Genomic DNA, 26193 nt, shown 5'->3' on the forward strand with positions numbered 1-26193 from the left:
AGATAGTTATTGTGATGCTTCTGGAGAAGCAGGGCAACTTCCTGATTTTCACATTTCGCTGTGCATGTAAGGTCATCAGACATTTTTGTCCAATTTACTCTTTAATAACAATGCAAACTAATAGTCTCACCTTTATTTTTAACCATTCAATCTAGGCCAGTAAGGCTCTAGCAGTTCTCAGAAATAATACTTTGGTTAGACTAAGCACCCGATTGAGAAATTTTATACAAGAATGGATGCTCATGCAAGCCGGAAATGTGAAATAAAGACAGAAAATGTTGGAAATACAGACTAGATGCTCAACAGGCATAGCACCAATTCATTTACTGTCAAAGAGGGACTACAGCTTGGGATCATTGCTACCAGCAAACACTTGCTGCCAGTCAAAAATTAAATTGAAAGTTTTCAATCGCAAATAAACACAGGCTATCAAATAGATCCCTGCCAAGCAATCTACACCCCTTCAGGTCACAGCAAAACTGGACAAGTTTTGCTTTCAGAACTTGAAGGTATAATTGCAATGGCTGTGAATAGATGCAGAGAGAATTGCAGTTGAAGATGGGGATATCAATTGTTTATATTACTCAAACAACTTGCCAACTGCCAACTTAAATGACCTGGTAATCACCTATAACATGTGGAAAGCTTTGAGGTGCTTACTTACTTACCCCATGCAGGCACTGAAGTATATTTTTACTTGATATTTTCCTAGTATGAAGCTGTAGCATTCATTTTCAAGTGACTACAACACAAGAGGATTTAAATTCCTATATTAAAATTAAGCCCAATTAAATGACAGGACAAATTTCCATTTGTCACAACTTATTAAGGAGAATAGGAATCAACTCAGGAGTTAATGCTTTCTATTTAGAAGTCTGACTTTTGTAGTTCTTGCATTACAACAGTGCTTTAAATCAGAGCTGTCCCTTTCATTTGCACAAAGTCATGAAATGTACCTTTCAAGACAACCTGCTATGTAAATTTCCAGTGCCCAGAACCTGCAAAGGCTTCAACACAACCAAACTGAACTGACCAGAATAGACATATTTATTGAATAAAACTCTGGAGAACTGATTTTGAAATAGCCTGTTGGACGGGCAAGTTTCATGTACCACAGATAAATTTGGAGTAAATTATTAGGGAGCAAGTATTTTGTGTATTCTTGAGCAATAGCAATAACAAACAATTGCAAGCCACAGTATGAAAGGCCTTTGATAAGTTGGTGCAGACATTTGTGAAATTGCCACTTATTTAGATTAGGAAAAATAGTTAGAAGTAGCCAAAGATTTCAAAATGGACAATCATGCTCAAAAATCTTAGGAATTGTTTTAAAGAAATGGCAACATGTAGATGAGGAAACAGAGCGAATGCAGTGCACATGGATTTCAGAAAAGCCTTTATCAAAAGGACCATGTGAGAAAGGTGGAAGATCAAAAGGGATGGGATTGTGGGGGTCGGGGAGGAGGTGGGGTAGAGGTTGCAAGGATAGCAAACCAGATTAGAAATTGGGCTATATTGTGGTTGAGATGAATGCTGCTTCTGTTGGCTGTCTCACATCTGGTGAGAGATATAAAAGAGTTCTGATGAAAGATAATTGAGCTGAAAAGTGAACTCTTTTTCTACCCTTAGATGCTGCCTGACCTGCTGAGTATTTTCAACATTTTCTGTCTTTATTTCAGATTTCCAGCATCCACAACATTCTGCTTTTAGATTAGGAATTGGTTAGAAGGGAGAAAACAGAGGAGTTGACAATACATTTTCAGAGTAACTGGATGTGGGTTTGGATTTAAGTCTCAAGGAAGTGATGTTAAAATGTTCAGATGATACCAAAAAAGTAGAAGACATTGTTTTCTTTAAGATTGTCAAAGGGATGTTGATAAGATTGGGGGGGGGGGCGGGGTGGGAGTATGAGCTAAAAAGCAGCAAATGGGCTTCAATGTCGTGACACTCAGTTCTACCTTGCCATCAACTCTCTCATGTCTCTGGTCTGTCATAGAATCATAGAGTCATTAAGGCACAGACGGAGGCCAATTGGCCCAGAGCCCAGGTCAGCTCTCTGTCATACTGCTTGTCTGACATCAAGTCTTAGATAAGGAGACAAAATTCCTCCAACAAAATCTTGGGATGGCTATAGACATTGCCTTCAGTTCTTGTCACCTATTCCATGGTTGTTGCTGAGGCTAAATCAGACCATTCACAACCCTATCCCATTTGACCTGGGGAGGAGCTTCAGACCACACATCTACAGCATCGCTAAGACCAGCTACATCCATTTCCATCGCATTGTTTTTCTCTGCACCTGTCTCAGTTTATCCGTTGCTTGAAACCCTCATTCATGCCTTTATTTCCTCTAAACTTGACTATTCCAATCTCTTGGCATCCTCCCTTCCATCTTCCACCCTCCTTAGACTTAAACTCATCCAAAGCACTGCTGCCTGTATCCTAACTCTCACCAATTCGTGTTCACCCATCAACCCAGACATAAAATTCCTAAATATTGTGAACCGTGAGGAACGTAGTGTAGAACTTCAAGAAGACATAGACAGAATGATGAAATGGGCAGCAAAGTGGTAGATTAAACTTAATGTAGTGAAGTGTGGAATAATTCATTTTGGTAGGAAGAGCAAGGAGAGGCAATAAGGGTACATGGTTCATGAGATGGAAGTGGAGAAGCAATAAGGGTACAATTCTACACAAAGAAAACTATTACACATTTTCATCAGTTGACCCACATACAAAACCTTTCACTGGCTTAAATTTAGTACAGTTTCCTTAGAAACGACAGTTTTATGATAGATTTTGAAGATGATTTGATAATTTACATATAAAACAAGTGGGGGGCACTCAGTAGAGTGCATACCTCTGCCACAGTGTTTTAACTCAACTTATTACAAATACAGCTCTTCCTCTAAGTTCTTCCTCTTAAGCTTTTTTCCCCCGTCTGTTTCCTTTGTAACTACAAAGCTGAAAAAAAATTGTTTTTAATTAAGCACTTCCATCTCATTTGAGGCTTCAGGTCAATCCATATTCAGCAACCTGCTCCAAAACCCCTGTTACGATCCCTGTGGGGGAACCATAAACCAAAATAAACAAATTTATCAAACGGCCCCCAAAGAAATTACGAACAAGACTTCAGTTTGCAACTTTCACTGTAACAGGAATCCAAATCAACGTAAATTAAACATGAATTAATAGGCAAATGATACTTCAAATAAAAAAAGGTAAATTTCACTTTAAACAGTCAATACAACAAAGATACGTCTTACGCAAACACAAGTAGTCGCATCACTCCCCGCACAAAGGTGGCACTATGTAGCTACATGGTTCCACTAAAAGCTGTTCTTTATTCATGCAGAGTAGATCAGGAGTCCTATCTGATAACAGCTTTCACCTTCGAGTTTCATGGGTATGATTTTCATCAGCAAGATTATCATCATCATCTATGAACCCTCTCTTCCTTGGATCATGACAGTCTTGATAGCGTAGATTTCTGGAGTTCCTTTTCAACCAACCTAGCAGTAACATCCCGGTTCACAGTTTGGTCACTTCTGGGAAAACACCAAGATCTTTAGAATCTCCAAGCTAATCACAAATTTGGATCTTTTTAACCCACATGCCAGTACCGCCAAGAGCTCCTGTCTCATTTACTGCCAAACATAAAAACTGACTTCTCTCAGAGAGAGTGATTTGCTTCTTCTCCTCACAAAAATTCTCTGTTTACATTCTCTTTGTCTCTGCAACTGTGCACTGATCACCTTCGCCCTTCAACTCTTCTGCTTGTAGTTCTGCTTTGCGTCACAGCTTCTTTCTTTATTTCCTTCCTGTTGGCACTAATTCCAGGTCAAGGGTCCTCAGGTCACATGGACCAGTATTTCTCATTATCCAAGAAAATTACAATTGATTTCTTTACAATTGTTGCAAGCTCTTAAAAGTCCTTTTCAAACATTCGAAAAAACAGATTCCACAGACTTTAAAGAAATTACAAACTTTCTTTGCTATGTTGCTATCACGTCAAAGATCATCACAGCTGTTACAAATTCCGTTGCAGAAGCTTAGATAATACACACCAATCTAAATAAAGCAACCCACAACATTTTAGAAGTCAATTTGCCCCATCTACCAATGTTAACAAATGGTTAAAAAATATTCCAGGATCCAAATCCGCATCTTCGCCAAAACCAAAACATTTTTCCTTGGACCAAAGCTTGTGCACCAGTTTCAATGAAATCCGTCCATTAGTTCTGGAGATAAACTGTTTACAGACAAACAAACTAACGGGCAAAAACATTACCTCCACTAGAGGTAATGAACAAAATCATAAAAAGGATCAATGGGAATATTTATCAGCTGTTCCTAGTTCATATAAATCTGCTTTAAACAATTTTCTTTAAGAGCTAACTTTGGATGAACGTATCCATCAGAACTTACTGAAACAAAAGTACATTTTCCCCATACAAGTTTTCCTAAAAAGTTAATAAACAATATTAGTAAAAGATTCTGAAGCAGCTTTGACAAACACAATGAGTGAAAAAAAGCTCACTTTTATCTGTTCAGATTTTTTTTAAAAATCTAATCATCAGTTTGCCCATAAAAGGATAAAATGTTTTATTTGATATCTGCTTAAGATCCAATGCATATTTTTGCTAAATTTACAGTTTACCTGGTTCCAATTTGATAATTTTGACTGCAGCCAGCTCTCCAGTCTGTAGATTCCTTGCCTGTAATGAAAACAAGAGAATACTTTAAAACAGATCCAAATGGTATTTCTCATTATATTTTTGAAAAACACTTAAGATTGGAATATTCCATGCAATACATTAATTACATTCTATTGTACAATTTATTTTAATTTTAGATGGCCAATCTAGGAATAAACGTATAGACACACAACCACAAAAATGCAGAGAAAACTTTGCTCTGCATAACTTAAATACCAAGCTCTCAGCTCCACTGAGACATGACATTATTTCAGATGAAAAATTAAACAGAAATCATCTGCCTGCTCAAGAAGATGCAAGAGAATCTATTTGAAGAGCAGCAGGGGAAATGTTGGTGCCTTGACCAGCATTTGACACTCAACCAATACATTTAACAAGAATCCTCATGAGTGCACAGAATTAGAAGTGACCTTGTGACGTGGGCTGATAATTGGTTGGGAAATAGAAGTCAAGAGTAAAGAAAAGAAAAACTTGCATTTATATAGCACCTTTCACTAGATATCTCAAGCCACTTCACAGCCAATTAAGTAAGAAGTGCAGATATTGTCGTAATGTTGAAACACAGCAGCTCATCTACACATAGCAAGCTCCCACAAATAGTAATGTGATGACCAGATCATTTGTTTTAGTGGTGTTGATTAAGGGATAAGTATTGGCCATGAGCCTGGAGATAACTCCCCACTCTTCTGTGAAATAGTGTCATGGGTTCTTAAACGTTCACCTCAGTGGGCAGATGGGGCTTCGGTTTAATGTCTCATCCGAAAGATATCAACAATGCAACATTCCCTCAGTACTGCACTAGAGGGACAGCCTTGATTTTTGTGCTCATCCTAAAAAAGCACTTCAACCTACAACCTTCTGACTCAAGGTGACAGTGCTACCAACTCAGCCATGGCTGACACTGGCTAGAGATAGAGTTTGTTCTCTAGATTGGTGGGATACAACCAAGTGCATTTTCCTAGGGATTCTTCAGGCTGATTGATTAGGAAATACACCCATTTGAACACAACACAAGAATGAGGAGTAGGCTATTCAGCCCCTTGTGCTTGCTCTGCCATTTGATAAGCTTGGCCTCTTCAGAGATCCCAGATGCCAAATAAAGAGCACTGCAGAATTTGGACGACAGACTGAGAGGAACTTGCCATTAGTTTTCCAGGTGAAAATCAGATCCAATAAGTTTCAAACGTGAATCCGTTTGCTATTTAAAAAAGAAAAATCTAAAAAGGGTACGGGGAAAGGACAGGAAATAACACTAGGCACATAGCTTTCAGCAAGTTGAGGCAGGTACATTGGTCTAAACAGCCTTCTTTTATGCTTTAAGGTTCAGCTATTCTAATCTTCTCTGTTCAAGCAATTCTAATTAGCTTTCTTCATGATTTCATTAATCATATAGAAATTTACACTGAATCTATTCCATTAGTTTTTATATCCTTCCAAAGTTTGGTGATCAAAGCTGTACACAATACTTGAACTCTAAGATGGCAATCTATTTCAGGCACTTTGAAGTACAAATGTCTGCCTGTGCCCCTTCCATCAGATTTCAGAATAAAAGATGATTACTCCTTCAAAGAACCAACCATGAACACATTGCCCAGCTGTTTCAAGACGGGCACAGAAGAGTTCCCATTTGTGCACTTCTCATCTCAAACCAGCATGAAATGCAAGCAATGCTACACAAAATCCATTACTGCTAATTTTAAAAAGTAAATAGGAAGATAGGGCTAAGGAGCTGGAGTAGGCATTTCAAAAGTGTGCCCTTGATAAAACTACATGAACATTTTTGACTATTGTTTGAAGGCAGCTGTTAATTCATTATCTGTTTCTACTTATTCCACCCAAACATGTGTGTTCCTTTGTAGTACAATGCATTTGGAGGAAAATATTTGCATTACCTCACTCTCCAAAGTCCTGTTAGTCAGCATACAAAGAACCACATGAGTGCAACAGATTTTTCTTAGCTTGACATGGAATAACCAAAAGTAAACACAGAAACCTAATTAATTCCTTACATGGCAACATATCCAATGGAAAGTCTTAAATGTTGCTTACTTTAATTCAAGTTCAGAAACCAAAAGTGTGGGCCGACTGACAAACTCTCCAACTCAAAACAGGTAGCTCTGTTCCTGTTATTTTGAAGCATTTATGGTAATGTGTATATACACTGGAGAACAATCCCCTCTCCTATGCTCACCTTTTTCTTTAGTAGCTTTATGCAGGTTTTTAGGGTCTCTGAAACCTGTGAATATTCTGACTTTTTATGATAATATTTGACTACTTAGTAGCCATTTTGAAGAAATTAATGACAGCATCAACTGGTTTCTTAGAGTCATGTTCCTAGCTATTTAATTTCCTCAAATTGCTCTATCTGTACTAGAGTTGGTAGCTTATTTTTTCACTTTTGCCATTACATCAGAGCTTCCCAGGCCTCTTTCCTCTTTACGCATGGAATTCTCTCTTCATACCAATGGCATCTTCAACCTTCACCCATTTATCTTTTGATTTGGCTGTGATGCAATTCCCTTGAACAGATCATCCACCTTCACGGCACATATCTTTCATTCTTGAAATGAAACATTCCATTAACATCTTCCAGCTTCTCTGACTCTATCCAGAGCCACTGGAAAATAGTCCCCAATTCACTAACTTATAACTCTCTCTCCTCTAATTCTCCATCCATTAATTCACTACACACTAAACACAAAGGAAAAGGAGTCAATGATGCAACTTATACTTTGGGATAAGGGAAAGGAGTCATTATGATAAAGTACTTCAAACAGCAGGTGCTCATGGGTTGCCTTTCTCCTTCCCCCACCTTTAAATCAGTTGTAATTTCCTACTATACAAGGAGTTGAACAAATGAATAAAATTCAAATTTTTGAAAATTCCCAGATAAATCACAATCAAATTTTACACTGTTGCAATGTTACTTCTCGATTGCCATTCTTTATCTTTGTGTGTAATTAGTCCTTGTATCATTTTAGCTCACCATATCAATGTCAAACATTTGTGTATTCAATTGCCACTCCAAGATTTAAGCATGCAAACAAAGTAACCACTCGATTATTAAAAGATCTGCACCGTCATAGATGCCACCTTTTGGCTCAGATATGGTATTAAGCAGCCATCTATATCAGACAGAAATAGATGAATTCTTGGCACTTTTCAAAGAGGAGCAGGGTTAGCCTGGGCAGTAATCTTCCTTCAACCAACAACACCAAAAACAGATTAGCTGGTCATTCATCTCATTTGCACTTCAACATTTTAACTATTTAATAATGCTGCAGGTTAATGATTCAGATTACAAATGACATGCAGTCTTTTTCTCAGTGGGCATGGCAGGTTTGCATCTTTTGATGCAGTAATGTTGCTACGCTAAATGCAATAAAATTAGCCTGTATACTTCATTTTGCTAGATTGACTACTCCCGCCTTACCAAGTCTGGTGGTGATGGCTGCCAATCCCAAATCCAAGTTTAAGGACAAAATCCAGGTCAGCTCCCTAGTGGGTGTGAAGGATGAATAGCATCATGGAGTGCTACCCTTTGAGCAAAATTTGAAGCCCTGTTCAAGTTCATTCAGGATAAAATGATCCCATGGGACTATTCAAGAAAAAGAATCTTCCCAGTATAAAACATAATATTCCAGTCTTAATCAATACCAAAAATGATCAAGTTTCATTCAGCAAATTGCTATTTGTGGGATAAAAACAGATAATGCTCAGCCAGTCAGGCAGCATCTATGGTGAGAGTAAAGCAGAGTTAATATTTCAGGCAGATGGCCTTTTGTCAGAATGCTAGGTCATTATTCTGAAAAGTTAATTGTTTGTCTCTCAGAAAATGCTCAGCTGGTCGGCAGCATCTACAGTTTTTATTCCAGGTATCCAGTATAACTTTTGTACTATTTGCATGATCTTTCCCATACAAAATTTTAATCCACTATTTTAGATCAAAATAAGGGCCATGAGCCAACATATTAGAATTTCAATTGTTGCAATTATGCACCAAGTTCATTCATTCACATAGGAAATACTCAAATTGCAAACTAAGGCAACTGCATACAATAAACCGTGTTATATGGCATATAGCTTCTCAATATAAGGAAGCAAATTTATTATACTAATCAAGAGTGGACTGGCTCTCACCCAACACCAGGAAACCAGCTTAAAAGTGTGGAAATCCTTCACTCAAATGGATTACTTCTATATTGTCAAATCAGTAGATGTCTAAGTCATTGCAGCTAATATTTCATTGGCTAGTAACTTCCAACAGAACTTCTGGTTTTTGAACTCCAAAATAGCGTAGATAGTTGCTAACCCTGAAATGCCAACGCCAGTTTTGCTTTATTTTCATACACCTTGCCTGTGGTTAGCAAAGTTGGCAAGCCATACTTGAACTAAAACTTAATTCACCTTTAATTTCACTAATTAATCATATTGAAAATTCAAGTAAAGAAAAACAAACATCAGAAATGTTACAACACCAGTACATCATCTCATTCTTCAATGGAAAGCTGCAACTCAACAAAGGCATAAAATAGTTTGGAAATAAACTTTCACCAAGAAATTAGAAAATAGGGTGCCATATGAATGGATATTGAATGGTTTGTTGAATTCTGATGATGAACATCCCCATTTTTGCCTACCAATTCAACCTTAAACATTTATTTTAAAAATATCCAAGCTGGGCATCACATCATAACAGTTTTTTATTTTGGCCATGTTGTTTCTAATTCACTGCTACTTTCAGTGTGGCCTATTCTAATTTGTTCTCCAGCAAATGCTGGCATAAATTTCGCTGGAGGAACTGAAGCATGCAACAGTTTAACTTTAACTCACGGCATTCGTCGCCAACATTGCTACGAATTCCAGCTCTGGGTCTGGGATAAACAAGAAAAAGAGAGTTGGCTGCAAAGCCTCAAATGCAGAGGTAAGGAAAAAAGTTTTAAACAAGTCAAGATATTATACTTAGTTTTGTTTTTTCATACATTACGTATAGATGGAAAATATATTAGGGTATGTATGAAAAAGCAAAAAACAATAGGCAAACTTAAATATATGTAAAATTGGGAAACTATGGCCATTGATTAAAATAGTAAATCCACAATCGTAATATTAAACAAGAATGCAGCTAGCAATTAAAAATACCAGGGCTAAAATCTTCAGGACAGAGAAGAAAACGAGGGAAGAAAAAAGGAAGCGGAATTATAAACAATACCATAGTACCAGTGCGCAAAGATTTTAAGAGAGCCTAGGTCCAAAAAGAATCAGTTTACAATAATCACAGAATCACAGTGCAGAAGAGGCCCTTCGGCCCATCGAGTCTGCACCGACACGTGAGAAACACCTGTCCTACCTACCTAATCCCATTTACCAGCACTTGGCCCATAGCCTTGAATGTTATGATGTGACGAGTGCTCATCCAGGTACTTTTTAAAGGATGTGAGGCAACCCGCCTCCACCACCCTCCCAGGCAGTGCATTCCAGACCGTCACCACCCTCTGGGTAAAAAAGTTTTTTCTCACATCCTCCCTAAACCTCCTGCCCCTTACCTTGAACTCATGTCCCCTTGTGACTGGCCTTCAACTAAGGGGAACAGCTGCTCCCTATCCACCCTGTCCATGCCCCTCATAATCTTGTACACCGCGATCAGGTCGCCCCTCAGTCTTCTCTGCTCCAACGAAAACAACCCAAGTCTATCCAACATTTCTTCATAGCTTAAATGTTTCATCCCAGGCAACATCCTAGTGAATTTCCTCTGCACCCCCTCCAGTGCAATCACATCCTTCCTATAATGTGGCGACCAGAACTGCACACAGTGTTCCAGCTGTGGCCTCACTAAGGTTCTATACAACTCCAACATGACCTCCCTACTTTTGTAGTTAAGGAATAGCAAAAAAAAAATCGGAATCTAGTGAGAGTACATTATACACTGCCAAGCAAAAGGAAATTAAGGATGAAACTTGTAAATAAATTAAAGAATTATGTATTACCAATAAAAGAGACTTTGATTATCCCAAAATATTACTATTTTTTGCTCTTGGAATATGAGCCATGTTGATTTTTATCTCCCATCCTTAGTTGCCCAGAGGACTTTAGGAGTCAACCACAATGTAGGACTGGAGTCTTGTGCAGGCTAGACCTGGTAGGAAAAGGGGATCCCTCTTTGAAGGACGTTAGTGAACTGTTTGAGTTTGCAATGACAATCCAGCAAATTTCTTAGTTATGTTTTTGTGCCAGCTCACAAATGAGCAGATTTATTAAATTTAATTTCACAATATTGGAATTTGAACTCAACTTCTAACTTGTTAATCCAGCGCCATAATAACTAGGCACTGTAGTGAAAAATAGGAGGTGCAAGTTCAGGATTTTTCTCTCAGGCAATCTGTCAATAGTCCAAAAAGGAAGGAATTACTATACGGTCTTGCTTTCAATAATGAAGCAGAATTAGTGGGTGATTTCAAAGAAAGCACATGGATTCAGTTCAACAATAGAAAAAATGAAAAGATCGAGAACAAGGATACCAAACTAGGAAAAAAACTAAGTTTTGGCAAATTTTTAAAAAGAATTGGAACTTGCCCAGACTAACTGAAAGGAAAACTGGCAAATAGAAATGTAGATCAACTAAAACAGATAAAAATCCAGTATATTCTAGGAAGGGGAAAAGGCCTTGGTTTCATGAAAGAATAGGAAGACACATTAAACAGTCTGAAGGTTCCAGATTTTAAAAAAAGGAAAAATATAGGAAAGCTATAAAAGGGCAATTTAAATGTCTTGTCTCGGTTCATTAGGAGTAAGGGGATAATCAAGGTATAAGATGAAGGAAGCAAACTTGTGACGGAGTGAGGGACCAGCGTAAAGCAATGTGGTACCTCAAGGTCAAACCCAAGGTAGATAAATCACTAGGACTCAACAACTCATTCTAGAATCCAGAGGGAGCTTGGGAAGAAATAGCTATGGCTCAGGCTGTACATTTTCCCAATGTTTGTGGATTGGGAAAACTAGTGCCAGAAAACTGGAACAAATTTGGCTTACTTTTTCAAACAGGGAGATAGCAATTAATCATGAAGTTGTAAGCAAGGTAATCTTACTTTGGTTATTAGTAAATTACAGGATCTAAATCGATGGCTATCCCGTTACACACCCACTGTTGGTCAAGTTGGAGAGCACTGGAAGGGTTACACATTACACTGGAACAAAGATACACAGGCTCTCAGCTTTTCCTGGTAGTTTCTGCAGCACTCTGGGATGGTGAAGTGAGCAGGAGGGTGGCGAGGTGGTGCAAGCTCACTCCTTACTCCTAACAAGGATAGCAATGTAAAAAGGAGGCCAGATAAGCAACAGGACTATGCTAGAACTTCCCTTATCCTGAGCCTGTGAATCTTTCACTGGGTCAATATATCCAGTGAAGCAGGCACAAGTGGTGCCCAACTGGGTGATCCAAGAAGCCTACTTAATGGCCAAAACCTCTGAAGAATTTAAAATTCTTATATTTTTTGACCCCTTACAAAGGAATTAGAAAAGATATTGCAAATTAGGCAACTTCCCAAAATTGTAAACAATTGGCAGGATCAGATTCCAGAAGCCACTAGTGGGCTGAACTGGGCACTTACAATGTGTCAATTTTCAGAGCTATAGGGTTTACAATACCAATAACAGGAACTAAAAAGGAGTAAGCACCAAGGTTCATATACAAGTCTTGGTTACCCATCATTCCTGTGCTCGCTAACCTACAATGACTCCTGGTTAAGCAACGCCTTGATTTTAAAATTCTGATCTTTGTTTTCAATCAAATCTCTCCATGGCCTTGCCCTTTTCTATCTCTAATCTCCTCCAGTCACATAACCCACAGACATCTGGATTCCTGTAATTTTGGTCTCTTGAGCACCCATGTTTTTAACTGCTCTTCATTGGTGGCTATGCCTTCAGCTGCCATGGCCCCAAGCTCTAGAATTCCCCCCCTAAACCTCTCTGCTTTTTTTCCTCCTTTAATATGCTCCTTAAAAGCTTGCTTTTGACCAGGTTTTTGATCATGTCCTAATATCTCTTGTGAAACAATTTAGTTTATTTTATGATGTTAAAGATGCCATATAAATACAAGCAGTTGTAGGCATCATGGATTTCAGAAAGATAAGACAGACATTAAAAGGAAATGTAATGGCACAGTTCATGTGGGATTTATGTGAAAAAATGCAGGTACAAAATGCATATACAACAGATCTAAGACAAAGAAAACAGCAAGTGGCATTAAGGAGGACATGGCATGGGTAGAAATGCATAATTGGAGAGTAGATATCAAATAATTGGGATAAAAGTTTCTTGGAATGAAAAGATGTGTTAAGTGGTATTCCACAGGAAATCGCTTTAGGTGGGTTTTATTTATCATATACATCAACGATACAGATCTAGCAATGGAGGACACAATAACAACATTTGATTATCACACTAAATTGTGAGGCATGGTGAATTGTGATTTCTATTGCGAGCAAATGCAAGGGGATAAAAACAGGCTAGCAGGGGCAGCAAATGAATAGCTGTTAAAGTTTCTGTAGAAAAATAATAATATACCTTGTAAATAGGAGCAGGGAAAACAAATATAATAAATGACAAGATTGTAAATGGAGTACAGGAACATATGGGCTTTGGTAAGCATACACACAATTATAAAAGGTGACAAAGTAGATAAGCCTGCAAAACTGTCTTTGTATTTATATATCTAGATACAAAAAAGATAATGATGTTGAACTTGTACAAGACCTTAGTCGAATTACAGCTGACGTATTGTGCACAGTTTTAAATATCCTATTGAAGAAACATAAAAACATGGAAAAAATCCAACATTCTCTAGGATGTTACCTGGGATGAGGTGTTAGAATTATGAAGAGATTTGCAAAGACAGGGCTTTTCTCTCACTGGGAAGGTTAGCCTTAAATTCAAAATCATGAAGATACATAGTGATATTGTCTGCGTCTCTAGAGACAATAATGAGGTGGCACAAATTTAAGATTTCACAAAAGTAATTCAAGGAGAGATCAGAAAAACATTTCTTCACACAATATTATGTGCAATTCTATTTCTCTGGAAATAGATTCTATGAATTCTTTGCAAGGAAATTAGGTAGTTGCTCAACAGAGAGAAATATTTAATGCAACCACAGCGATTCCCAAATTGTGGTTCTCAACTCCAAATGGGTCACAGAAATGTGAACAAGGTCGCTAATATTTCTGGTAAATGATCATATTAATATGCAAAAGCAAACTCTTTTGTTAAAATGGTTGTTTCTTGCACTAAACTAGCAGGTTTTTTGAAATTGACAAATAATTAATGATCAGCTAATCCTGGCCAGTAGTTTCCAGTATTTCATTTCATCAGTTTTAGTGTGCCTAGTTACAGCCAACTACTGCTTGGGGTGATCCCTGACAGAGCAGATCAGTAGAGCACTCCAGCAACAGGTGGAATGAGACAGCTCATTGCTAATCTGATATTGTGGCTCTAAAGGAGATCCACCACAACCAGAAATTCAATTAACAGCTATCTGCAAACTGTCCTTCCACCACCTGATGCAAGAGCGTGCTCAAGGCTTTAAGACTGACTTGCGCTTCGAGAGATTGGCTGTTGGGGCCTGCAGGAGGTCAGCGAAGCTTATCTGGAGGGAGCTCTGAGGACACCATCCTGTGGGTCATCCAGGCCAAGCGAATAATCATGTCCAAAGACATCCAGCTGGCCTGCCGCATCCACAAGGAACGAGCCTAAAATCCAGCTTCAGTATTAAGTGCAGCAATGAGTCTTTTAAAAGCCACCAATCGCCCAAGGAAAGAGCTGCAATATTCTGTAACCAGTGATCTCTGTTTTCTGGTTCTGGTAGTACTGCAGAACATTACTAAATAATGCAAGGCTAATATCAGATCTAGACTTCATAAAACAGCATCTCTAGACAAACATACACTGCCACAAATTTATAAAGAACAAATAGTCTCTTGATAGTATAGAACTTGAACATTGCTCAAAAGAGAGACATGCTGTTGAAGCTTTTTGTCTTGCTCTCATCAGGGCAGATGCAAGAATACCAAATTTCAAATGGAACAACAATTTACACTGCATGAGAAAAAGGGTGCTGAATGGTTGGCAAGTGGACACTGATTGGCTGAGGCATTGCCAAGACAGGTAAACTCTGATTTGCTAAGGAGTTAGCATGGGGAATACACCAGGGTTGTCTCCCCAAGCTTTTGTTTAATTGAAAAAGGCACAATGCCTGGACATGTTCTGTTTGCAAAGGGCAGTGCCCTATGTATGGTCTGTACCCTGCCTGTTGCAAACAGCTAAAGTGACGTGCTGCTTGATACTATCCACCAGTCTTTGGGTTATACAGCCCACATATCTGGCACCACACTGGCACTGAAATATATGAAGGCTAAATGTATTCAGCCTGTGCTTGCAAAACTCAGAGCATAGGTCCCACTTCAGATGTGATTCTACAATTGGATAGCACTTACTGAACAATTCCAAACATACTAAGAATCTTAAATTGGTTGTTAGTGTAATTATCAGTCAGGCTCACAATGTTGCTCACTTATGCTTGCTAGAAGCTATACATATTCATATATAGGACTCTGTCTTTTGCAAACAAAAAGAACACATGCAGGCATTACTCCTTTCTCAATTGATTGAAGAAGCGCGGGGGACAACTGCTCCCTGGTGCATTCCCCATGACAACACCTTGACCAGAGTTGATCTGCCTTTTTGAATTTAAACAAAAGCTTGGGGAATAACTGTTTCCTGGTGCTTTCTCCAGGACAACTCTTCAACCAGAATCCACTTGCCAACCAATAAGGAAGGACCCTTTTGCTCATGCATATAAATTGTTGTTTCCTTTGAAATTTGGTATTCTTGTGTCTGTCCTGATGAGTGCAAGACGAAAAGCTTCAACAGCATGTCTCTTTTAAAGAGCAGTTGATTTCAGACATACTGTATTCACTACTAGCTAGAAGGGATATATATGAGCAGAAAAGAAACAAATACGGGTAAATAGAATCAAGGGATGTGGAGTTGATTGAAGATTGCTTTTGGATTGAAAGGGTGGGGGCCATGGCAGGGGTTTCAGATTGAATTGGTTGAGGATGTCTCCTTTGAATTGACTGCGAGTTGGTTTCCCTGTGGGGCCTTTGGTGGCAGTGGGTCATGGGACGGCATTTGGGTGGGGGGGCAGCCGGTTGAAGCACTAAGATGTGGTCACCATGCTGGGTCGTTTGGAAGAGGAGAGTTTGCGACCTGGTCACAGAGGGCCTGGATCTCATCACAGATTTTCATATTTATCTATTATATGTTGTTCCTTTATACGCAAGCTTTAATAATTTTATACTGAATGTTAATGGGCTGTTTGATTTCTGTTTTGTTTTTAAAACACCCACATTTCAGAATTGGATAATTGTTTAGATTGAGCAAACTGTAAACCATTTGTCATTGTCAATTACAAAGTTCCACTTATAGCTCATTTAGCACACTGCTTTTTTTTCTCAGGAAGAAACAAATGTTCAGTGTGTAGTTAGCACTTTGCTAAGGTACAATAATCTATTCTACTTACTTATCTCTAAGGTGGTGTTGATGCAAAGTTAACTATTGTCCCTCCAATCCTCATTCAATAGTACCCAGTTATATCAAATACTCCAGTGGTACTTTGATAAGTTACATAAGAAAATTTTACTTTGTGCCTGAGAGTTTGAACAAGTCTGATGTAGTTTGATACAAATGAATCAGATTGTAATTATTTGCCATCTCTAAAATGATAAACTCATGCATTAACCATTTAGCTAAAACTTCGCCTCACTCCCAATCTTGAAGTGCACACTCAATGTTTTTAAGGTTATCTCTGCAGGTGGCAAATCAGCAGTTCTCAGAAAAATCTTTTCCTCTGTACAATGGGGAAATTTTGCATTCTACACATAAGATGACCCACCTGCAATCCAAATACCACTCATTATGTTCCCTACCCTTTTCCTTATCAAGACTCTTGCACCTTATTTTTTTGAGGGCTCAGGACAAAACAGCTTGCATAGTTACCAATTTATCATATTAGACAAGAGCATTGCACTCTACCTCAAAACCAGGGAAAATAAACCAACCATTTCTAAAGCACTGATTTTAATCATGAACCTGTGTGATAAACTTCCTGTATCTTAAAAATGTTTGAAACATTACAGCAAAAATAAATGATATTTGCAAAATACAATGCTATGTGGCAAGACAGCATGTGAAACATCCACGGCATTGTTTCTGACATCAAATCCTGAGGCCAAACTTAGGGTTTACAAAGTGTATAGTTAATGTAGAATTCTCAAAACCTCAACAACAGCAGCTGTCACTTCAAAACATTCACTTGGGCCACAATATAAGCACCCATGTTCCAAAAGGACACTTGCTTTTGAAGTGGTGAGGGAGAAGAGAAAGAAGTAATGACCATTTATTTGCCTTTTAGAAAGCACAGTAGTGCTAACAATAATTATGAAGAAAAGTACAACTGAGACTCTCTCTTCTCACTTCGTCTCAGCAGAAAAATATAGGGGTTTGTGCACACACAGACGCAAAAGTATAATTAAAATATGAACTGTTGTGCAATAGTAAACTTGGTTACCATAGCTTTTGCATTTAGAATTAAATTATAGACCAGTTTATCACATTGGTTAAGCGACAAATTCATTATCCTGCATTACATTTTCCAAAAGAAAACTTATTTTTCAACAGTCAATGATTTATACAGCAGCATCATTCTTGTACAACTCAACAACAAGACCTTTGAAAAGCACTGCACAAACAGAACCACTTTGTCTAGTCTTGTGGTACCATTCCGTTGTACCACTCTCCACATCACACTAATCTACTTGAGAGCTATAAACACTGAAGGAAGTTAAATTTTTTTGTACTACTAATATTTTGCATCTATACAGTACCTTTAACATGGCAAAATGTCTCAAGATGCTTCACAGGAACATTAGCCAAACAAAATTTGACATTGAGTCATATTACAAGATATTAGGACAAGTGATCAAAAGCTTGGCCAAAGAGGTAGGTTTTAAGGAGTACCTTAAAGGAGAAGAGGTAAAGGTGTTCAGTGACAGGATTCCAGAGTTTATAGCCTGGGCAGCTGAGGGCACTGCGGCAATAGTAAAGCAAAAAAATTAAGGATGTGCAAGAGGCCAGATTAAAGGAGCATGCTGACCTCAGAGGGGCTGGAAGGGGTTACAGAAATAGGGCCTGGCAAGGACATAAAGGGAATTGAAAATGATGAGAATTTTGAAAAACAATGTTACCAGACCAGGGCAAATTTATCTCTCATGACAATTTATTGCAGTGAGCACAAGGGTAATGGGGGAGAAGGAACAGGAATTGGGACAAGTTAGGGTGCATGGAGCATTTTTGGTCTCAACTGCTATGGACTGGAGAGCGTTAGGCAGTTTGTTGCATTAGATGCTGTTTGGGGCATAGCTGGAAAGTATGGATGCCAGAAATCTCACCTGGTTGTGATGATCCCTATGATCAAGCAATCCAACAAACTATCTAGTCTCACACAGGAGTATAGAGATATTACCAGAGGAAATTGCACCAAGCATAAGTCAGGGTTTTCAGCCACACAAGCACTTGATAATGACCATTTCCAACAAGGGAGAATCTAACCATTGCCCCTTGACATTCAACAGCATTATCATTGCTGAAAACCCACCATCAACATTCTGGGGGTTACCGTTGACCAGAAACTGAACTGGGCCAGCCATATATAAATACTATGACCACAAGGGCAGGAGAGAGGGTGGGAATTCTGCATCACGTAACTCACCTCCTGACTCCCCAAAGTCTATCCACCATCTACAAGACACAAGTCAGGAATGTGATGAAACTCTCTCCACTTGTCTGGATGAGCACAGCTCCAATGACACTCAAACAACTCAACACCATCCAAGACAAAGCAGTCAGTTTGATTGGCACCCCATACACCGCTTTAAACATTCAGTTTGTCTACCAGCAGCACTGCATATCATCTACAAGATGCACTGCAGCAACCAACCAAAGCTCTTTCAACAACACTTCCAAATCCACGACCTCTATCCACCAAGACAGATGCACGGGAACAACACCACCTGAAAGTTCCGCTCCAATCGCAAGCCATGCAAAACTAACTATATCACCGTTCCTTCAGTGTCACTATGTCAAAATCCTGCAACTCCATTCCTAACAGCACTTTGGGTGTACCTACACCACATGGACGACAGTGGTTCAAGACAGTGGCTCACCACTATATGCCCAAAGGGAATGGGGATAGACAATAAACACTGATCTTGCCAACAACACTCATCCCAAAACATTTTTTTTTTGAATCTGTGGCGGCAATGTAATACTTAGCACACTAGAGCAACAGCTTTTCGACAGGTTGCTATTCATTGAAATACATTAAAAATATTAAAGCTCATGGTGGGCCAGATGGCTCAGTTGGCTAATGCGTGGGTCATAATAAGATCAACTGCGCAGGTTCAATTCCTGTTCCAGCTGAGGCAGACTTGGGGCCTGCCTCCTTGCCCTGGCCAAGAGTGGAAAGCAATGGTAAACCACTACTGATTAAAAAAAACATCAAACGGTTCAGGATGAAGCATCAGCAGACACTGAGCCAAGGACCTGCCTTTGGGCACAGCACACATGCCAATGACAACAGTGCAATTATTTTTAAAAATGAATATTTCATTGATTATTACTGGGAAAATTAAATCATTGTTTTCAGCCTCCACTCCAAACTCCATTCCCTAGCTACCAACTCAATCCCTCTCCCTGGCAACAGTCTGACATTAAGCCAGTCTGTTCACAATCTCTGTCACATTTCATCCCAAAATGAACTTCCAACTTCATATTTGCACCATCTAAGCACACCTATTTCCACCTCTGTAACATCACCTGATCTCAGCAGTCTCAGCTCATCTGCTGCTGCTGAAACCCTCATTCATACCTTTATTACCTCTAGATTCAACTACAGCAATGCACCCCTGGCTGGTCCCCCATATTCTACCCTCCATAAATTTGAGGTCATCCAAAACTCTGGTGTCTGGGTCTTAACTCGCAGCACGTCCCATTTCCCTATCACCCCGTGCTTGCTGACCTACACTGGTTCCCAGTCAAGCAACATCTTGATTTTAAAACTCTCATCCTGGTTTTCAAATTCCTTTATGCCTTGCTCCTCCAGCTGCACAACCTTCAGATATTGCGTTCCTCTAATTTTGGTCTCTTGAGCATCACCAATTTTAATCACTCCAACATTATTATGCCTTCAGTTGCCCAGGCCCTAAGCTCTGGAATACCCTCACTAAACATCTACCTTGCTACCTCACTTTCCTCTTTTTTTATTCCTTCACAGGATGTGGGCTTTGCTGGCTGAACCAGTATTTATTGCCCATCCATAGTTGCCCTCAAGAAGGTAGTGGTGAGCTGCCTTCTTGAACCGCTGCAGTCTATGTGGTGTAGGTACACCCACAGTGCTGTTCGGGAGAGAGTGTTCCAGGATTTTGACCCAGCAACAGTGAAGGAACAGTGATATAGTTCCAAGTCAGGATGGTGAGTGACTTGAGATGGGAACTTCCAGGTGATGGCATTCCCATCTACCTGCTGCCCTTGTCCTTCTAGACGGTGTTGGTCGTGGGTTTGGAAGGTGCTGTCGAAGGAGCCTTGGTGAATTCCTGCAGTGCATCTTGTAGATGGTATACACTGCTGCTACTGTGCATCGGTGGTAGAGGGAGTGAATGTTTGTAGATGCGGTGCCAATCAATCGATCTTTGTCCTGGGCAGTGTCAAGCTTCTTCAGTGTTGTGGGAGCTGCACTCATCCAGGCAAGTGGGGAGTGTTCCATCACACTCCCGACTTGTGCCTTGTAGATGGTGGACAGGCTTTGGGGGGTCAGGTGGTGAGTTACTCATCACAAGATTCCTAGCCTGACCTGCTCTTATAGCCATAGTATTTATATGACTAGTCCAGTTCAGTTTCTAGTCAATGAAAACCACCAGGATGTTGATAGGGGGGATTCAGTGATGGTAATGCCATTGAACATCATGGGGTGATGGTTAAATTCTCTCTTGTTGGAGATGGTCATTACCTGGCACTTGTGTGGCATGAATGTTACTTACCACTTGTCAGCCCAAGCCTGGATATTGTCCAGATTTTGCTGCATTTGGACATGGACTGCTTCAGTATCTGAGTCATCGTGAACGGTGCTGAACATTGTGCAATCATCAGCGAACACCCCCACTTCTGACCTTATGATGGAAGGATGGTCATTGATGAAGCAGCTGAAGATGGTTGGGCCTAGGACACTACCCTGAGGAACTCCTGCAGTGATGTCCTGGAGCTGAGATGACGGACCTCCAAAAATCACAACCATCTTCCTTTGTGCTAGGTATGACTCCAACCAGTGAAGAGTTTTCCCCGATTCTCATTGACTCCAGTTTTGCTAGGGCTCCTTGATGCCACACTCGGTCATGTGCGGCTTTGATGTCAAGGGCAGTCACTCTTACCTCACCTTGGGAGTTCAGCTCTTTTGTCCACGTTTGAACCAAGGCTGTAATGAGGTCAAGTAAGGATCGATTGAGCACTGTAGGCGAAGTGTGGGTGTAAGCACTGTCCGTGAGATGGGGATGAGCACTGTCCGAGGCGGAACCCAAACTGGGGGTCAGTGAGGTTATTGATAAGGAAGTGCCGCTTGATAGCACTGTTGATGACCCCTTCCATTACTTTACTGATGATTGAGGGTAGATCGATGGGGCGATAATTAGCCAGGTTGGATTTGTCCTGCTTTTGTGAACAGGACATACCTAGGCAATTTTCCACATTGCTGGGTAGATGCTAATGTTGTAGCTGTACTGGAACAACTTGGCTAGGGGCGCGGCAACTTCTGGAGCAGAAGTCTTCAGTACTATTGCCAGAATATTATCAGGGCCTTTAGCCCTTGCAGTGCCTTCAGCCATTTCTTGATATCACATGGAGTGAATCGAGTTGGCTGGAGACTGACGTCTGTGATGATGGGGACCTCCTGAGGAGGTTGAGATGGATCATCCACTCAGCAATTCTGGCTGAAGATTGTAGCAAATGCTTTAGCCTTATCTTTTGCACTGATGTGCTGGGATCCCCTATCATTGAGGATGGGGGTCTTTGCAGAGCCTCCTCCTCCAGTGAGTTGTTTAATTGTCCATCACCATTCACGACTGGATATGGCAGGACTGCAGAGCTTTGATCTGATCCGTTGGCTGTAGGATCGCTTAGCTCTGTCTATCGCTTGCTGCTTATGCTGTTTGGCACACAAGCAGTTCTGTGTTATGGCTTCATCAGGTTGACACCTCATTTTTAGGTATGCCTAGTGCTGCTCCTGGCATGTCCTCCTGCAATCTTCATTGAACTAGGGTTGATCCCCTGGCTTGATGGTAAGGTCTTAAGATACTTCTTAACCTAACTTTTTCAGCAAGTTTCTGGTCATCTGAACTAATATCTCCTTATGTGGCACGTGTCATATTTCATCTTATAATGCTCCTGTGAAGCGCTTTGGGCCATTTCATTAGGTTAAAACGTTATATAAGTTGTTGATGATTGGCTCTACAGGATATTAAGGTCAGTGATCAGGGAAACTAGTCTTGTAAACTAATAAGAGGACTATTACATAGGCTAATGCTTCAGGCATTAAAACTATTTGTGGTCTAGATTAAGAAATTTTCAAACAGTTATCATCCTTATGTACACATTAATTTTACTATACTTGAGTTTGGATAGTGGAACAGTTTATTAAAACCTGAAAAATACTGAAAACATTCTGTATACAGTAAAAAAAAGTATAATAAAATGATCACAGGCCAACAATGAAACTGGAAATTATAGTCACTGATTTATTTATGGTAACATACTACATATATCTTCCTGTGTACTTTAGGCTAGGAAAATAATTAAAGGATGCTGCCAAGGCACCCATCTCAGTACAACATATGCTAGAACAAACCTTACAATGGTCCACAATTAGAACATTATACTTAAATTTATAATAAAATTACTTTTGTAATAACAGTAGGTACACAAGATAAAAGCAAACAATAGCCAACTGTATGACAGTTTCACAACAAAAATACTGCCCATCCTGTCCTTACAAAATACAGGCCCATTTCCAAACTCCATGAATGTGTTGGCACCTCCCAAATCTGTACCCATAGCTCTCAACTCCTCACTTCAATCCCCCAATCAAGTTTCCATTCCTGCCACAGCAAGAAAATAACCTTAACCTAAGTCACAAATATCAAACATGACCAAGGTACATTATTTCCTCTTCACTTTCTGCATTTACAAACTGCTCAACAGACATCCAATCTTGGATAAACCACAAATTTCTTCAGCTAAATTAAAACCATCATGTTCAGCTCCCAACAAATTCCAAACAGGGGACTTGACAGGGTGGATGCTGAAAGGGTGTTTCCCTTTATGGGAGACACCAGAACTAGGGAACACAGTTTAAAAATAAAGGGGTCTCCCATTTAAGACAGATGAGGAAAATCTCTCTCTCAGCAGGTCAGAATTCTCTTCCCTAGACAGTAGTGGAGGCAGGGTCATTGAGTAATTTTTAAAGCCAAGTTAGTTTCTTGACTGACAGGAAATCAACAGTTATAGATAGTAGACAGGAAAATAGAGACCACAATCAGATCAGCCATGATCATATCAAATGGTAGAGCAGGCTCAAGGGGCTGAATGGCCAACTACTGCTCCTAACTTGTAAATACATATGTTCAAACCATTGCCACCATTTCCAGTTAGATAAAATTCAAAAACTATTCAAGCATCACTAACTTAACCTGTAAGGTGCAAAACAAGTAATTATTTAATCCCCTAGTGTTGATATGTAAGTGCTTGATATATTTAACATCAATATGAAAAAGCTACACTTTATTCTGGTGCAGAAACTGTTACTATTAACATTAATTCCAATCACCTGCCAATTTTTTTTTTCTCTAATGTAAAAACCAGACTTCAAGGGGACCTGTTTTTCTAACAGAGCATCTGGTTCAATCCCTTACTACAGGATAAACACAATTTCAATACCTCTTGAATTAATGAAAAGCAAATTTTGAAAACTTCTGTGAAAATGTCCCTATCCTATTTAGCTGTTTGCAACTCTCAACCATAAGACCTACAACAATAGATTTTCGGACCAGCTCGAAAAATGTAGAGCGACGTCAGAAAAAGGCACTTCCGAAATAGCTAGAGCGGTTAGAACGGACGATAAGATATTTTTGTTTAATACAAAAGCAAAATACTGCGGATGCTGGAAATCTGAAACAAAAACAAAAATAGCTGGAAAAACTCAGCAGGTCTGACAGCATCTGCGGAGAGGAACACAGTTAACGTTACGAGTCCGTATGACTCTTCATCAGAGCTAAGGAAATATAGAAATGTGGTGAAATATAAGCTGGTTGAGGGGGGGTGGAACAGGTAGAGCTGGATAGAGGGCCAGTAACTTTTTTGTTATATTGGATATTTTTGTTTGCTGGTAGGGTAGGTAGAGGAAGAATTAGTTTGGACCCCCAAGAAGACCGACTGCTATCATTCTAGTTTTTTTTCAAAACTCCTTATCCTCCTTTCTGTGACTCACCAGATGGCCGAGTATTTGTTTGACAAAACAAGTCAATTTATACTTTAATAAGTATTTCGCCTTTTCACCCTGCAACTAACATAGATGGGCTAACATTATGTGAACAATAATGTATTCAAACTCGGGCGATGGCCAAACTTGCCAATCCCAAAGACTGCGGTTTAAAAAATATTCCGCTGTTGGCCAAACTGTTGTTGCTGCGACCTGAGCCCTTCCCCGTGTCCCACGATTCACTAAGTGAGCCGGTCTTAGTCCTAATGCGGCAAAGTTTGAGAGATTCCCCCCCCCCCCCCCAAACCCCAAGGCAGGGGACGGCCATTCGCCTCAGGCAAGAGACACGTCTGCCGGTGTGTGAAAAGGCCGCTCGCCCAGCCTCGGATTCGCCGCCGCCGCCAACAACAGTTGGTCCGAGGGAGGGGGAGGTGAAAACCGTTCAAACACAGACCTTGTAGACATCACCGTAGGTGCCGCTGCCGACCCTCTGGATCAGTTCGAAATCCAGCTGCGGGTTCTTCCTCAGGATATCGCCGCTGGCGCTCGCACGGGCCTGCGAGCTCATCGCTTCCCTCTCCGATCGGGTGGTCGGGGCGGAGTAACGGGGGAAGCCGGAGCCGCCGCCACCGCCGTCGTCGTCCCTCCCTGTGTGTGTCTTCACTCGGCCGCCTCCAAATATGGCTCCCGTTTCATTTCCTGCGCGCGGCGGCGGCGGCGCGAGCTGCCCCCGGGGCCTGGACTCTCGCGCACTCCTGCAGCACAGTCGGACACTTAGATCATCTCTGGTGTCGCTTTTTTTTCTTATTCTCGTTCGTCTTTTTTTTTGATGTGGGGGGGGGGGGACGGTTATTACAAAATAAAATATATTATTTTCTCAACTGGCTCAATGCATACGGCTCCCAATTGTCACATCAGCTCTGATTGTTACGTTTCCCTCTGCCATTTGCGTGTCATTTCCTTCTGTTGTCCTCAGAAACCAACAGCCAGTAAATTTAGCGTCAACAAGTTATTCATTTATTTCATCTGATTTTATATACTGTACCAACGCGCGCGTTTTGTTTTTGTGCATACCCTATTAACGATTGGGTATATGTACTGCTTGTTTTTACGAAGTACTCTGATCTTAAAAAAATTCCGCGAGAGCTCGTGTCAAATTATGTTGATTCGTTGCACGGTTTCACTCGAAATAATTATTAATCTTAACTTTATTTTGTTGGTCCGTCTGGCTAACTACCGAAACATTTTGTGCCTGAACGTTGCCACCTCGTGACTTTTCTGGGAATTACAAAATGTGTCACTTTATGATTCTAAACAGTGTACCAGGAATGATGATGCATAGTTGATTTCCCGTGGCAGTGCCCGGTCAAGACTAGGTCTAATTTTCAAGTAAAACACAATCTGGGAACGGGAGTAGACCATTTAGCCCCTCGAGCCTGTTCTGCCGCCATTCAATGAGATAATGTTTGATCCGTGACCAAACTAAATATCCACCCTTGCCCCATATTCCTTAATCCCTTTGCTAAACAGCTATCATTGAAGTTCCAAGTTTCTACCACCCTTTGTGTGTAGAACTATCTCCTAATCTCATAGTTTAAAGACCCAGCTCTAATTTTTAGAGTATGCTCCCTAGTGCTAGACTCCCCAGCCAGCAGAAATAGTTTCTCTATCTATTCCCTTTAATACCCCGAAACTTCGATCAAATTACCCTTTAACTTCCAGTTTTAGTGAACTGGTGATATTTGGACTAGGGCTGGCAGAAGTAAGTCAGTCACCATTTTAAAGTGAAAAGCAAAATACTTGCAGATGCTGGAAATCTGAAATAAAAACAGAAAATGCTGG

At 40.1% G+C, this 26193-nt stretch overlaps 1 protein-coding gene across 6 annotated transcripts in view; it reads right to left on the reverse strand.

The window, feature by feature from the left end:
• The window catches only part of map4k5 (mitogen-activated protein kinase kinase kinase kinase 5), a 148813-nt gene extending 123323 nt beyond the window's left edge, over window positions 1–25490 (reverse strand). For 2 of the 6 annotated variants that reach the window (XM_078562542.1, XM_078562540.1), the window contains exons 1-2: window positions 24806–25490; window positions 4661–4718 (exon numbers count right to left, since the gene is read on the reverse strand). In XM_078562542.1, the coding sequence (XP_078418668.1) occupies window positions 4661–4718; window positions 24806–24919 (172 nt within the window). In that variant the 5' untranslated portion in view covers window positions 24920–25490. Of the gene's footprint in view, window positions 1–668; window positions 690–3391; window positions 3658–3721; window positions 3742–4660; window positions 4719–24805 lie in introns of those variants that run through there. The other 4 variants (XM_078562544.1, XM_078562546.1, XM_078562543.1 and 1 more) reach the window with 4 other exon arrangements.
• Between the last annotated feature and the right edge of the window lie 703 nt (window positions 25491–26193).

The sequence above is a fragment of the Cetorhinus maximus genome, chromosome 18, assembly GCF_964194155.1.
Source record: "Cetorhinus maximus chromosome 18, sCetMax3.hap1.1, whole genome shotgun sequence".
In the NCBI taxonomy this organism is placed as follows: domain Eukaryota; kingdom Metazoa; phylum Chordata; class Chondrichthyes; order Lamniformes; family Cetorhinidae; genus Cetorhinus; species Cetorhinus maximus.